The sequence below is a fragment of the Cryptomeria japonica genome, chromosome 8 (assembly GCF_030272615.1).
Source record: "Cryptomeria japonica chromosome 8, Sugi_1.0, whole genome shotgun sequence".
Lineage (NCBI taxonomy): Eukaryota > Viridiplantae > Streptophyta > Pinopsida > Cupressales > Cupressaceae > Cryptomeria > Cryptomeria japonica.
Window position 1 is genome coordinate 601,199,418 of NC_081412.1, and position 14,639 is coordinate 601,214,056.

At 33.9% G+C, this 14,639-nt stretch overlaps 1 protein-coding gene across 1 annotated transcript; it reads left to right on the top strand.

The window, feature by feature from the left end:
* The first annotated feature begins 5,336 nt into the window (after positions 1-5,336).
* On the top strand, positions 5,337-11,953 carry LOC131035333 (receptor-like protein EIX2). The gene is made up of 3 exons (XM_059210568.1): positions 5,337-6,732; positions 7,059-7,185; positions 11,644-11,953. The coding sequence occupies exons 1-3, from the start codon at positions 5,337-5,339 to the stop codon at positions 11,951-11,953; spliced, it is 1,833 nt and encodes a 610-aa protein (XP_059066551.1).
* Positions 11,954-14,639: the final 2,686 nt, after the last annotated feature.

Consider the following 14,639-nt stretch of genomic DNA (forward strand, 5'->3'; position numbering starts at 1 on the left):
TCTTGCTTAATCATATGAAGCCCAACTGGACAATCAAGCACTTAATCTAGGAATGCCTAAATATGATTTCCAAGTTGGATGAAGTCTGAATCATGCATGTCTATCAGGAAGGCAACCAACTTGCAAACTACGTGGCGAATTTGGGTGTGGGTTATGAAAAAAATCAAACAGTGGAGGGAAGGGGAAACTTTCCCGATACACTTGAGTGAAGTGACATGAAAGGATGCTACAAGTTTTATGGATTCTCAATAGACAAATATTAATGGTACGGTCCCATCACATGCATAAAACTACTTCTTGCAATAATTTGAGTAGACATAATACTAGGGCTTCAAAACTATTCCCGGATTCTTGGTTTTTTGTCTTCAGGTTTTGCTTTGTTTATGTGACGGTGAGCCTCAAAATTGGTAGGAGCAATTTGAACATGGGGGAAAATAAAAATAGGATTGAGCCGACTTTGTGTCATAAGTGGGAGTAAAGAAAGGATATGTGGACTAAGATTACGAATGGCGGCCTCATCCCATACATTAAAACCCTACATGGTCATGATTCTAGAGCGATGGAAGGGTTTGTTAATGGCTAGAATAATGGAATCCTCATTTCCTATGGTGCTAAGTTTAGAATTGATGAGGAGCTAATTTTGGGTATTATTGGTTTACAGATGGAGGGGAAGAAATTCTACAGAGAATGCAAGGTGATGGAGGAATCCCTTTTCATTTTCTTTGACAAGCAGACTGAGAGAGACAGGGTTAGAAAGACGACGGATGGGGGCTACAACAGAAAATACCTGTTGATACTATGGGCCAATGTTGCATAGGTAGTTGTGAGGTACATTACATTCGATGACCATTATGTTAGTAGTTTTTCCTATCATTTCACTATTTTAAACCATTTTAGACATGATAGAAAAATGTCTATGTCATTTTACTTGTTATCCTCTTTGGAGCATAGTCTATCCAACCATGCAAAGAAGTATGAAAGCCCTATTTTACATGAGGGGTTGATCCTTCTTATAATGGAATATGCTAAAAAATATGAAGTCAAGCTCTCGTTGACCCTCAAATGTGATAGTGACCCCAAATCCTAGATTGGTCATGATGTGCATGTTGTGTCTGATACTGAAATTGAGGATGAAGGGTTTGCTATGGATTGGCAGAACCTTCAAGGGTCAGAAGAAGATCCAGAGTATAGGCCCTCCGAGGAAGAGGGTCCCCTTGCTAGGGTCACTCCTAGCACTAACAGTAGTAGGAAGTGTAAATCCCAACCTGTAAAGTCAACCAAAAAGAACATTACCCCTCCTCCTTGGGATTTGGGTAATGTTAGCTCTACAAGGAAAAACGTGGGGAAACCTATGGATCCAAATCACAAAGGGGATAAGGAGATTAAGTTGGGTATTCCCATAAATCTGGACTAGGTGGACTTGAACAACAGTAAAATTGATTCAGTGAATATTGACATGCTACTGGCCAGCTCCACTTCTAGTCAAGAGAAGTGCTTCTAGTGGGTAATCAATGAAATCAACATTATCAAACAATGAATATTTGAAACTATTAACACTTTCACTGAGACTCCAATGCCTAATAAAACAAATAAGCTCCTTAAAATGACCCAAAAATTAACTAAAGTTGTTAAGGTCATTAAAACTGAGCATGAATCCAAAAATACCATCCCTAGAAAATGATTTGGTAGACATTAAAGGAAATCTTAGAAATCTGGTTGAGATCGGCAAAAAGGCTATGAATAACTGTGCGAAAGGCATTAAAAAGATAAATGAGAAAATGAAAATTCATCAAGTTCAGTCGATCAAGAGTATTCTGGAGGTGCAAGCTTCCACAGGTCCATCTACAAGAGCGCCTGTGGAAGCTTGCACCTCTTGTACCCTACTCCTAGTTCTTGTAGATGGAAGTTTGTTCATGGTAGCCCATGTAGTGGTTACTAAATGTTGAGGTGACACCAATGATATTATATGTGATAAGCTTGAGCTTCAATCATATTATATCACATGCTTTGAAGTGATAAGTGAAGTTTCATCATATGCTTTATGTTCTAGGGGGTTATATAATAGATTTTTATATTTTTGGTGGTCTCAAAGGCTTTCTATTTGTTAGTTATTAGACAACTATTAAATTTTTTAACTCTATTAGACCTTATTATTCATTGAGTTCCAAGGATCATTAAAATGTGATCAAGTTTGTGTGGCCCTCCAAAATTCTTTATGTTTTAACACTCTTGGTGATTTTGAGTTCGTGAGGGCTTACATAGGAATCAAAAGATGTGAAAATAAAAGGTATGTACTAGATGGTGGATATTTATTTCTACTATTGATGAAAGTGGAATAAACATATTTTATTAGGTTTACTCTTTATTATAGCTCCTAAGGTGAGGCATAACTATCATGTTATAGTTAAATTTACTAAATTAATATTTATTGTCATACATATTAACCTAGCTCTAGTATATACACTGATTCTAGGTTTATTGAGGGCATTTAATTTAGTATTCAAAATAAAACATTAAAAACATATTTTTTTTAACAAATTTAAAATTGTAATGATGAAATTTGCTTACCTATCCTAATTCCATTTTAGCTTTAGTTCTATTTTGATAGAATATGTCAATAAAATTATAAAGTGATATTTGACATACTTTTGTGTTAAGTTTAGTTCTATCCATTTTTGTTATCCATCATCATTTTCTCCTTGTACATATTCCTACACATTTATTCTATCAATACCATATTCTTATTATTCTCATAGATTCCTATCCTTTATAGGCCTATTTTTCATTCATGTATTCCTAATTTTGATATTTGATTTCTTATCTCAATGCACTTTGTGTGGCATCTAATAGTGATGCTGCATAACATGGATTTGACCCATAATTCTAAAAAATCAACCATCTCCCACTCTTTTCTTATAGTCATTGGGAGTTGACTTGTTAAACACTTCCATAATGATTTATTATATGTTAGTATCTAAAAAATAGTAATTATTGTTAATAATAAATTATTAGAAATCATATCTAGTATAAGGAACTCATTCTTAAAAAACGCTCCGGGGCACCAAAAGGAAGTTGATTATGGATCAATTTATTTATGGATTTTTTTTGGGATAAGAGTGATGTATTCAATCATTCCAATAAGTTTAAATATACTCTTAATAAAGGTGTTTGTTGTGATCTTTTCGTTCCCAGCATGCCCAAGTCCACTTCAAACTTGAGGATCTTAGATTCACCCAGGAATCTTATATATTTGTCTTCGTATTTTTCTTGATTTTGATTGTTAGTTCTTAGTTCATCCTTGTTAGCCTATGAATTTCTTCTTCATTATGCTTGTGCCCTTGAATCATGAAAATGTTGATAGTACATTATTTTTAGTTTTCTAAATTATGTAAAAAAGTTGATGTATTAAGTGAATTGATTGTGCACATTATTCAAAATGATTATCTCCTTTTTAATATATTTCACAATCACATTATAATATTTTACTTATTTTTCTCAAATATATTAGAATATTAATGTCTTAAAACAAAATTCTATATCTACCCTTTAAATCCTTTTTCAACAATTGTAAAACAAAAGTTATTATAGTTCTTATATTTTAAAATGAATTAAAACTTGAACTCATTAAATTTGTATTTATAAATTATTTATTAAAATTAAATTACTTTTCAAAATATCAATATTAATATGTTTTTAAGCTAATTAAAAAAACAAAAAAAAAACAACCTCATTAAGCCATACAAATGTTTTTATAAAACCCACTCTCTTCTATACATTCCTAGGATATTGTCCCTTTTTCTTTGTTTTAAGAATTATATCAAAAGTGATGACACGTGAATCATTTTTTAGTTTCTTTTATGTTGGTGGAATACCTTTCAAGTTTTCATTTGAAGTGTATTATGTTTTTGTCAATATTAAACTTTTTTTAATTTCAATAAGTGGAATACTTCTGAAGGCTAAACATATTTTCTATACATGTACCATTAAAATAAAATATATGCGAGAAAAGTATTTAATAATGTGTGGAATACTTTTTAAGGCTAGCCATATTTTCTATATAGTGTTGAAAACGTATTAACAGTTTATGTGGTTGGACTTGGCATTTAGCCAAACGTATTAACAGTGTATGACGTTAGACACAGAGATAGGCTTCCTATATAGAAATTTTCTATGCATGTGCTGTAAAAGTCAAATATGCCGTCGAAAAATACAACACGTAAAACGTAGTCAAGTCAAAAATAGATGAAAGAAGCAACGCAGTGACTACCCATGTTAGCAGTTTAGTTATTTATAGGAAAACCGAGAAAGAATTGTAACACAGCTCCTTTGAGTAAATTAATACAACAGTTGGCAGAATAAGAACAGAATGTTTCCACTTTCGCTTAAGATATCTGTGGGCTATGGATTTTTGCTGTTATGGATAATAATGCTGCAAAGCGATTTGCCAATTTCAAGAGCATGTATTGAAGATGAGCGAATTTCTCTATTAGATTTCAAGGCTGGTCTTAATTTTTCCTCAGGTCGATTATCCTCTTGGCGGGGATTCAACTGTTGCCAGTGGGAGGGGGTTGGCTGCGATTACCATACATCCCATGTCATTCGCCTTGATCTGAGTAATCGTCCTTATGCTTACACCCAGGAGTTGAGCGGGGAGATTCGCCCATCGCTGTTTAATCTGGAGCATCTACAGCAATTAGATCTCAGCTGGAATGACTTTAAAGGTATTTCCATTCCTCCCCAATTGTCAAAACTGCAGAGACTTACATTCCTTAGCTTGAAAGAAGCTGGATTTGGCGGCGAAGTCCCTCTGGAGTTGGGAAACATGTCAAGCTTGCGTCATTTGGATATTTCTGCTCAATACTATCCGCATATATTGAATAGTAGTAAGTTTGATGTATGGGCCAGAAATCTGAGAAGCTTAGAATTCCTGCGAATGGATGAAGTGAACCTGACAATGGCCTCGGAGAAGTGGGGTGAGGCCCTCAGTGGTCTTGCCAGTCTTAGAGATATTCACCTGTTTGACTGTAGGCTCTCAGGTAATATTCCAGATCTCTCAAACCTCTCCTCTTTATCACATCTGCATATTGGCTATAATTCCTTCCCGTTCGAACTGCCCCCCTGGTTTGAGAATGTGTCGTCATTGGTTTCACTTGATCTCAAGGGTTGTAGGCTAAATGGTTCCATCCCTTCCAATTTCATTCCCCGTTCGAAATTGAACAATCTTGTGCTTAGTTCTAATTATGACTTGAAAGGAAACCTTTCTTTCATTCTAAACTACTCGTCCTCCCTTGTTGTGCGATCTCTTCATCGGTGCAGACTTTTCAAAACTTGAGACCATGGATCTAAGCCACAACCAACTATCAGGAACAATTCCAGAATCCATTTCAATGCTGGCTAGTATAGAAGTATTGTCACTTAATTATAACCATCTAACTGGTAAGATTCCTCCATCTCTGTGTGAGCTTCTGGTGTTAAGCGAACTCCATCTAGGCCACAACCAGTTGTCAGGAACAATTCCAGATTCCATTTCAAAGCTGGCTAGTTTAGAAGTATTGACCCTTCCTTCCAACAGATTAAGAGGCAACATTTCACTTCCGATGTTCGACAATCTGACTCGGCTACAAGGACTGGACCTTTCTGAAAACCAATTTACCATTGCCATTTCCACAAGTTGGGTTCCACAGTTTGGCCATCTGGTGTACTTGGGATTGAGGTCCTGCAATATAGAAGGCGATTTTCCTCCACTTTTGTCACAACAATATGAATTGGAATACCTTGATCTTTCAAGTAATTACATTGTGGGAAATCTTCCTTCGTGGCTATGGGATCTTCCTTATCTTCGGATGCTCAATCTTTCATACAACCAACTGGAAGGTTCTCTACCCCGCAAGATATCCCATAAATTTACTGTGGTGGATTTGAAGGAGAATAAATTATATGGCTCACTTCCGCCTCTTGATTTTGTCTCATTTATGTTAGATTTGTCAGACAATAAGTTTAATGGCTCCATTCCTGCAACAATCGGCTCAATATACTTTCTATCATTGTCAGGGAATAATCTCACTGGAAAAATTCCAAGTTCAATATGTACAGATTCAAATGAATGGGGCATTTTGGACTTTTCAAATAACAAGTTGACAGGTATGATTCCTGCAAGCATTGGGTTGTGTTCTGGATTAGGCGTTTTAAAGTTAGCTCAAAATGTTTTGCAAGGGGAGATTCCAGAGGAGTTGGGAAATCTACAAACTCTTAGCACACTAAATCTCAATGGCAACAGGTTGGAAGGTATTATTCCTTTGTCCATTTCAAATTGCACGGGTCTTAAAGTATTTGATTTGGGAAATAACAAATTTGAAGGCAGCATTCCAGTTTGGATTGAAAAGCTCACAGATTTAAAAATTCTCAGCTTAACTTCTAATAATTTTAAAAGTACAATTCCAACCCAGCTTATGAGGCTGCATAATCTTCAAATTCTGGACTTATCCAATAACAATTTATCAGGAAGTATTCCTCAAAATCTAAGCAAGTTATATGCTATGGCCAATCAATCTCAAATTATTGAAGTAGAACTTAGATTTTCTGGTTCAGCTGGAGGATTGCGCTATATGCAATCTGTTTATGAATCAAAATATGAGGATGAAATAACAGTTTGGATAAAAGGAAGGGCTCTAACATATGGGAGGATATACAATGCAGACAAGTTCATGGATCTCTCAGGTAACAATCTGTCAGGTACTATTCTTTCAGAATTAGGATTCCTCCAGGGTTTAATTTCTCTCAACATATCAAATAATAATTTAAGTAGTTCAATTCCAGAATCTTTGGGGCCATGGTTCATTTGGAGTCTCTGGATCTTTCACAAAACAAGTTGTCAGGAGAAATTCCTTTCCAGCTCTCAAATATAACATTCCTTGCTGTGTTGAATCTTTCGAACAACATGTTGTCCGGATTAATACCACAAGGAAAGCAGTTTTGGACTTTTGAAGCATCTTCTTTTCTAGGAAATCCCAATCTTCATGGGTTTCCCCTTGAAAACAGGACAAAACTTTGTGGTGCAGGTTGCAAAGAAAATCAGACAGAATGGAATAATACAGCTAATAATGATGCAAATGTAATGGACAAATGGTGGGCAGTTGGAATGGGTTTAAGTTATGGAATAGGATTTGCTACAATAATTGCAGTATTGTGCTTTCACATAGAATGGAGAGACGTGTGCTTTAATTGGATGGATAATTTTATCTATCATCTTTGTGAACATTAAATCCCTCAAGATTCATGACAAAGGATGTCCATAGCCTTTGCTTCCAATATTCTAAATCTGTACCTTGGATTATAATGGTTCATGACAAAGGATTTCCATAGCCTTTTCTCCCAATATTCTAAATATCACTGCTAGTATTTCTTTTGATTTATCTGCATTGTTGTTTTCTGAAAAACAATTTGTAACTTTTAATTTAGTATAAAAATGAGCGGCATAGGAAAGTGAGTCTGTAGTATGAATAACACATTTTTTTATTGGGAGAATGTGGTTCAGTTTGCAATTATCATGAAATAATTATTTTTATTTTTGTATCTATCTTTATAATTTTTAAGTTTTAAATTGATTGATGGAAAGATAAATCAGGTCATAAAATTAAAAAAGTTTTGTTGTTTTATACAAATAATATTTTTATATTTTTTTACAATTAATGAGGATTATTATAGATATCATTTTTAATTATTTAATTCAGTTAAGAATTTTTTTTGTTTTATTTTATCGAAGAATTATTTTTAATTTTTAATTTTATTTTCTTAAGAGTTATTTTGTAGCTTGAGTTTATTTAAAATATATATTGGTTGTTTTTTAGTTTTTATATAGATGATGATTCTATGACACTACTTATAATGTCTTGGTATAAATTATTTCTAATAATTTTTTTTTTCAAACTAACATAGATATTTTTAAGTACATTTATCTAAACATATATTCAATTGCATCAAAATCACACTACACGTGGACAAAGTTCAATTGATCAAAAAAGTTTATATAAATTGGATGTAAGTTGGTTTAGATTATTTTCATCAATTTAATCATCTTTATAGAATAAATATTTATATGCATTAGAATCATAACATATATGGAAAGAGTTCATTTGATGAAATTATCTAAATTGGATCTAAGTTAAATAAGAGTATTTTCATCGATGTGGACATCTATACAAAACTTATTATGTTCTATTTTGTATATAACTGCTTTCTATACCTTCTCTTCATTGATTGTATGATTATAATTTGTTTCATGTTGATCCTTTCTTATAATAATAATTAAATACTTTTTTATTTGATGTGAAACATTGGCCATTTTTTTCACTTCTTGTGGAAATTTTATTGTATATTCTTTATATCTATATTGATTTCTAATTGGAAGTGCGACTTGAAGTATTGGGTTGACATGTGCTATAAAAATAATAAATATTATAGCACAAGTGTATGTGAAGAAAACCATTTCAAGAGAGAAACCCCACACTTTAAAGAGAATTAATATATTATTCTTTAAACCATGATTACAATAAACTTATATAGAAATCCTTCATAGGAGAACCACCAACCATAGGTCTAAAGAAGTTATTGTTAGAGGAAACATCACAAACCAAGATCACGACTGTAAGAAACTTCCACAAAAAGAGAGAGAGAGAGAGAGAGAGAGAGAGAGAGAGAGAGAGAGAGAGAGAGAGAGAGAGAGAGAGAGAGAGAGAGAGAGAGAGAGAGAGAGAGAGAGAGAGAGAGAGAGAGAATATGTTCACCAGGAAATGATGAATGATATTGAGATATCTACAAATTCACATTGCCTTTTCTTATGTAGGCAAGAGGCTAGATAAATAAGGGCACAAGGAATGCCATATGGCCCAACTTGATGCAAGAGTAGTTGGGAGTAAGTAAACTTAGCTACTTAAGAAATATAAAATGACAACTTATATCTAGCTAAGTGGAACTTAAGCAATAGTAGATAAATAATATTTACTCCAACACCCCCCTTTAAGTGCAACTTAGGGAGAGAAATTTATGATGCAATACTAATATGAGAATGTAATATGATATGATGTTGGGTCTCAACAATCAAGGGCATGTTAGGTACCCTTGTACAATGCAAATACAACTAATCTTCACAATTAAAGAAAAGGAAAAAATCTGATGGGAGAAAAATCCTGTCCAAAAAGACAAAATGCAAATGAAGATAGGTGAAAGGATGAGTGATAAATGGAGGTCTCAATTCCAATATCACCCAAGAGCACAAAAATACAATCAATAACCCCCCATAAGAGATAAGGAGAGAGCTAATAATTCCCACCCATAATGAATAATGTCCTACAATAATGGTAAGTGTTTGAGGACAAAACAAGATCCAATGCTTACAAACAACTTCTCTTCCCTTGGAAGAAAAAAAACCATGTATAGATGCAGCTATGTTTCCCATTCTAGATAAGAATTGGTAGGAAGCATAATCCAAATGTATGATGATTCCTCAAAAAATTACTCATGCGTCTCCTTGTCCATAAAATATGATGATGCCACACTCCAATCAAACAAACAAGAAGGTGACAAATTGGAACTATGTGGAAACTGATATGGAGCAAGATATAGAGACAAATATTATGTCGCAACAAGAATGTAATGGCTATCATCAAAGAGAAGAGATAACCCCTCAAACATGTCCTCCAAATCAAAACTGTGATGCTCCACAAACAATAAACCAATGTCTATCAAGTGGGAATCCCAATCAGGAAGACAAATAGATACTTTGTGAAATGAATAACATATAATATGTGTTTCAACCATATCTAAGAGACAATGATGCTCCTATTGGTTAGGATTACTAGAACTCTGAAGTGAAGTCTCATCAAATACCTTTGACGAAGAATCAAGAATGTCTAAAGCAAATGCAAGTAAAGTGCAAGTATCCTTCAAAGGATCACATACATGGGTTATCTTCTCTAAAGAATGAAGAGGCACATTATTATAAAAAATAAGATCATCCGAGCATGGCTGAGAATCAAGATCACCATATAACTCCTGGATGTGAGTCCACAAGGTATGAGTGCACTCATACCTTGGAGTCAATTATGTATAATCTCTTCAAGTTTCATAAGCACTATTTCTCAATATTTTTTTCATTTTATGATTCTAATTCAATAGTTTTATCTTATTTGATTACTTCAATTCCATGTGTCCATGGCCATTGATATGATGAAAATAAATTTGAATTCTTGATATTTGAAATTTTTTATATAGAATTTGCAAATTTCTATAAAGAAGAAAGCTCCATTTTTGAAATCAATAAATATTAAATTTCTAAATTTATTAGCACTTTACAACATATTGACTTAAACAATAGTTTCTTTATAATTGTGTCTTATTGAAAACACTTCTATTTACTAAAAAATACTGTATGCATAAATTGTAATATGTTTACTTCTCCTTCTACTTATTTAGATAAAATGATTTTTTTTTAGTAAATCACTTTTTTCTAATTTAAATGGGTTAATAGAAGTTGAAGAGGCTACTGTAGCTTCAAATCCTTCTTGAATGGTTCTCATTCCTATCTTTGTAGGCGCAAAGATGAGATTTGTGTTTTAAGAGGCTCAAATTTCTATGTTAAAATATACGAAAAGGTGTGCTTTTCTTTTAAGCTCACTAGAATGCACTCCAAATTCATTGGAATGACATTTCACCTATGAATGTTTATATGCAATTTTAATTATCTCGGCTATTAGATCGTGACAATGAGTCCACGACATGGGACTGAAGCTCAATATGTTTGCTTAAATGAATTATGGGAGCTTGATGAATGATATTGATATTTTTTTGTGCAAATGTTTGATAGATTTAAATAACATAGAAGCTTGTGTGGGTGAACTTCTAACCAAATCACTTAGGAATACTTGTTGTACACACGTCATTGCCAACATATTCCTTAAATGGGTGATTCCTTTTCCTAGAAGACACACCCTCCAATTCGTATTGTTGTGTACAATGTCTCTGAGAAGGTTTTCCATCTTTTTATCATTTAGACTTGGGTATGTAAAATAGAAAACTAGAATTAATAGTTGTAATTGAATGATTTGGCAAGAAGAAAAAAAACAATTTTTTTCTTTACAATCATGACATCATACAACTTCTTTTGTCTATATGTACACAACAAAGTGAGAGCATTCACAAAAAGTGACAAATACCAAAATAAATAAATATGGATTTCAGTTTGATTGGCTAACATTGTTTACTCTTACAACAAATACTCATCAAAAAGAAAATAACATTTAATTTCTTTATTTTATGATAAATTCTTCAAATTCAAATATGATCATAAGATACAACAACAAAAAAAAATGTTCATAATTAACATATTACACATTCATAACTTTTTCTAAATTTTCCCATTGATATGAAATTGCTTGTTCTATATTTATTCTACTTCTACATTTTTAATAGAATTTTTAGAATACTTCCAGAAAATGTGTTCACCATTCCCTTCAAACATCTCCTTTACTTATAGTAGCTACCCAGTTGTACTAAAACACTCCAAAACATTCCATGGCGCCGGTCGCCGATGACGAAGTTATTTTTGTTGGGTGTTATTCCCCTCTTTCTTCTCCACTTCTGCTGCAGATGTATCCACAGCGAGAGGGAAGCTCTTCTTCACATTAAAAATAACTCTTCTGATTCCTCTCTCTTTGTGAGTTTGCGGGAGAAGGGAACGGATTGTTGCGACTTGTACGGCATATCCTGCAGTAACACCACACATCATGTCGACGCTGTTCATCTGTTCGGGCTTGATACTGTGGAAGGAGGCATCGTATGGCAGAGCTTGTGCACCCTCACTTTTCTTCAAACCATAGACCTCTCTTACAATGGAATATCAGTACTCTACAAGGCTGTGGCTATTCTGGTTCTAAAATGGATCTTTTGTACAGCGTGATAGCGATGTGTTAGTCAATTAGAATCGTTTATTACAAAATCGATGGTGTAAAATGCTCGACTAACACGCATGTTAGTCAATCAATAATATCATTTTAGATCCAAAATAGATGCATCCCTCTCAACATTAGATTTAAATGGTAATATGCTGAGTAGGAACATTCCACGCATATCTTCTCTCACATACCTGGGTGTAAGCGGTAATATGTTCAGTGAAAACAATCCAAGCACGTCTTCTCTCACACACCTCGATTTAAGTAGTAATATGTTCAGCGGGAAAATTCCATTGTCCTTTGAAAACATGTCTTTTCTCACATACCTGGATTTAAGCTTTAATACACTGAGTGGGAACATTCCATCTTCCCTTGCAAACATGTCTTCTCTCGCTGTCCTTAGGTTAAGGACAACAGTTTTGAGGGTGAAACCGTCCTTAGTAGTATTTGTATGCTCACGACCCTTAGGGAACTTGATCTTAGATACAACCAACTAAATAGAAGCTTACCATCTTGTCTGGCCAGTCTTTCGTCTCTAACCGGTCTATATCTTTCTAGTAATCACTTGAGTGGTAATATCCCAGATTACTTGGGGGATCTCTCCTCTCTAACTCACCTATTCCTTTCTAACAATCATTTGAGTGGTAATATCCTAGATTCTTTGGGTAACATTTCCTCGCTCGCTAATTTGGATGTTTCTTATAATGCTTTAAGTGGTTATGTCCCACATTCCTTGGGGACTCTGTTTTCACTAGAATGCCTGGATCTGTCTTACAAACAGCTAAATGAAACTCTTCCCTCATTTACAAGCCTCTCCTCTCTTCCGTACCTGGATGCTAAGGGGAATGCATTTGCTTCCTCAATGCTACCCTCTTCACTTCAATATCTCTATCTCACATTGAAAGATCATTGGACAATTTTAGAGGCTTTCTTTCACAACCTTAGCAAATTAGTGGACCTGTCTCTGTCCGATTGTGAACTTAATATCAGCACTACCTGGATTCCATCATTGTAGTTAACTAGCTTACATATGACGTCATGTAAGACATATGGTCAAATCCCGTCATGGATTTCAACTCAGTTCTCACTTGAAGAGTTGCGATTAGTTGACAACAATCTTGTTGGAGAAATTCCATCTTGGCTAATGGATCTGACTCTTCTACAGTATATCAATCTCACAGCAAATAATCTGCAAGGTTGCCTTTTGTTAAACACTTCAGCTCAGAATTACCTGCAGGTCTTCGCTATGTCTCACAATGCATTGAGCGGACAACTACCACCAATTTGTCTGCCTTTTGTAGAAATATTGTTGCTCAACAACAATTTCCTAACGGAAAAATATTCCTCCAAGCTTGCAGTTTAGCTCTTCGCTATTTATGTTAGATTTGGCAAATAATCAGTTGATGGAATGATCCCTCCAAGCTTAGCCAAACGTTCTCAGCTTCAAATGTTGAATTTGGGGGATAATGATTTGGGGGAATGATTCCATATGAGTTTTGTGAGCTAAGTAAACTGCGGTCACTAGTGATTAAGAATAACCAGTTGAACGGATCATTCCTTCCTTCCATATCAAACTGCACAGAATTATATTTTCTAGATGTTGGGCAAAACTTATTGAAAGGACACATTCCAAAGTCAATTGGAAACCTTTCGAAGTTCAAAGTCATTTTCTATGGCACAATCATCTTACATGTATGAGACTGGGTTGAATATGGATTCCAAAGATGAACACTACATATATATTTTCCCCAACATGGTATCAATGGAACTCTCAAACAATAAACTAAATGGGGATCTTCCCTCTGATTTAGGAAAGTTGAAGGGGTTGAAGCTGCTCAACCTTTCCATGAGTAATCACAATGGTACTATTCCAAATATTATTGCACAAATGACATGGTTGGAAACATTAGATTTATGTACAAATAATTTTTTTTGGACCAATTGGTTCACATCTCAGTTTGTTGAGCTATTTGGGAACTCTCAACTTTTACAAAAACAACCTTTCTGGTAGAATACGTCAAGGAGGACACATGACAACATTTAAGAAATCATCTTATTTAGAGAATCCATAGCTATGGGGATGTCCACTACCAAAGAAATGCTTTTGGCCAAAATTGCTCCAGCTCCTCCTCCTGTTTCTACATCTATTAATGAAGAAGAGCAAAGTCAGGAAAGTGTGTGGTATGGGATTGGAATGGGACTGTCATATGGAGCAGGTTTTGCAAGAGTGATTGTATTTATTGTATTAAGAAACAAAAATACTTGGAAGGAGTTGATTTGGCCTTGAAATTTCCTTTTCCATGGCTTTGCAATTTGACAATGTGAAAATCTCTTTCTTTTTTTGAGGTGAATCAATAAAAAAAATTCTATCTTTTTTTTATTGATTCACCTAACATTTTTTATATTTATGTGTTTTGCAAATCTTGGAATTATTGTAAGCAACTCCCACATACATTAATAGTGCTTTATTTCTTATTTGGTATTCTAATGGAGGTTATTTTTTGTATTTGTAAAAATTATTATTATTGTTTCATTCAATTTATCATTTCAAACTAAAATTATTCTAACATTTTTTATATTTATGTGTTTTGCAAATCTTGGAATTATTGTAAGCAACTCCCACATACATTAATAGTGCTTTATTTCTTATTTGGTATTCTAATGGAGGTTATTTTTTGTATTTGTAAAAATTAT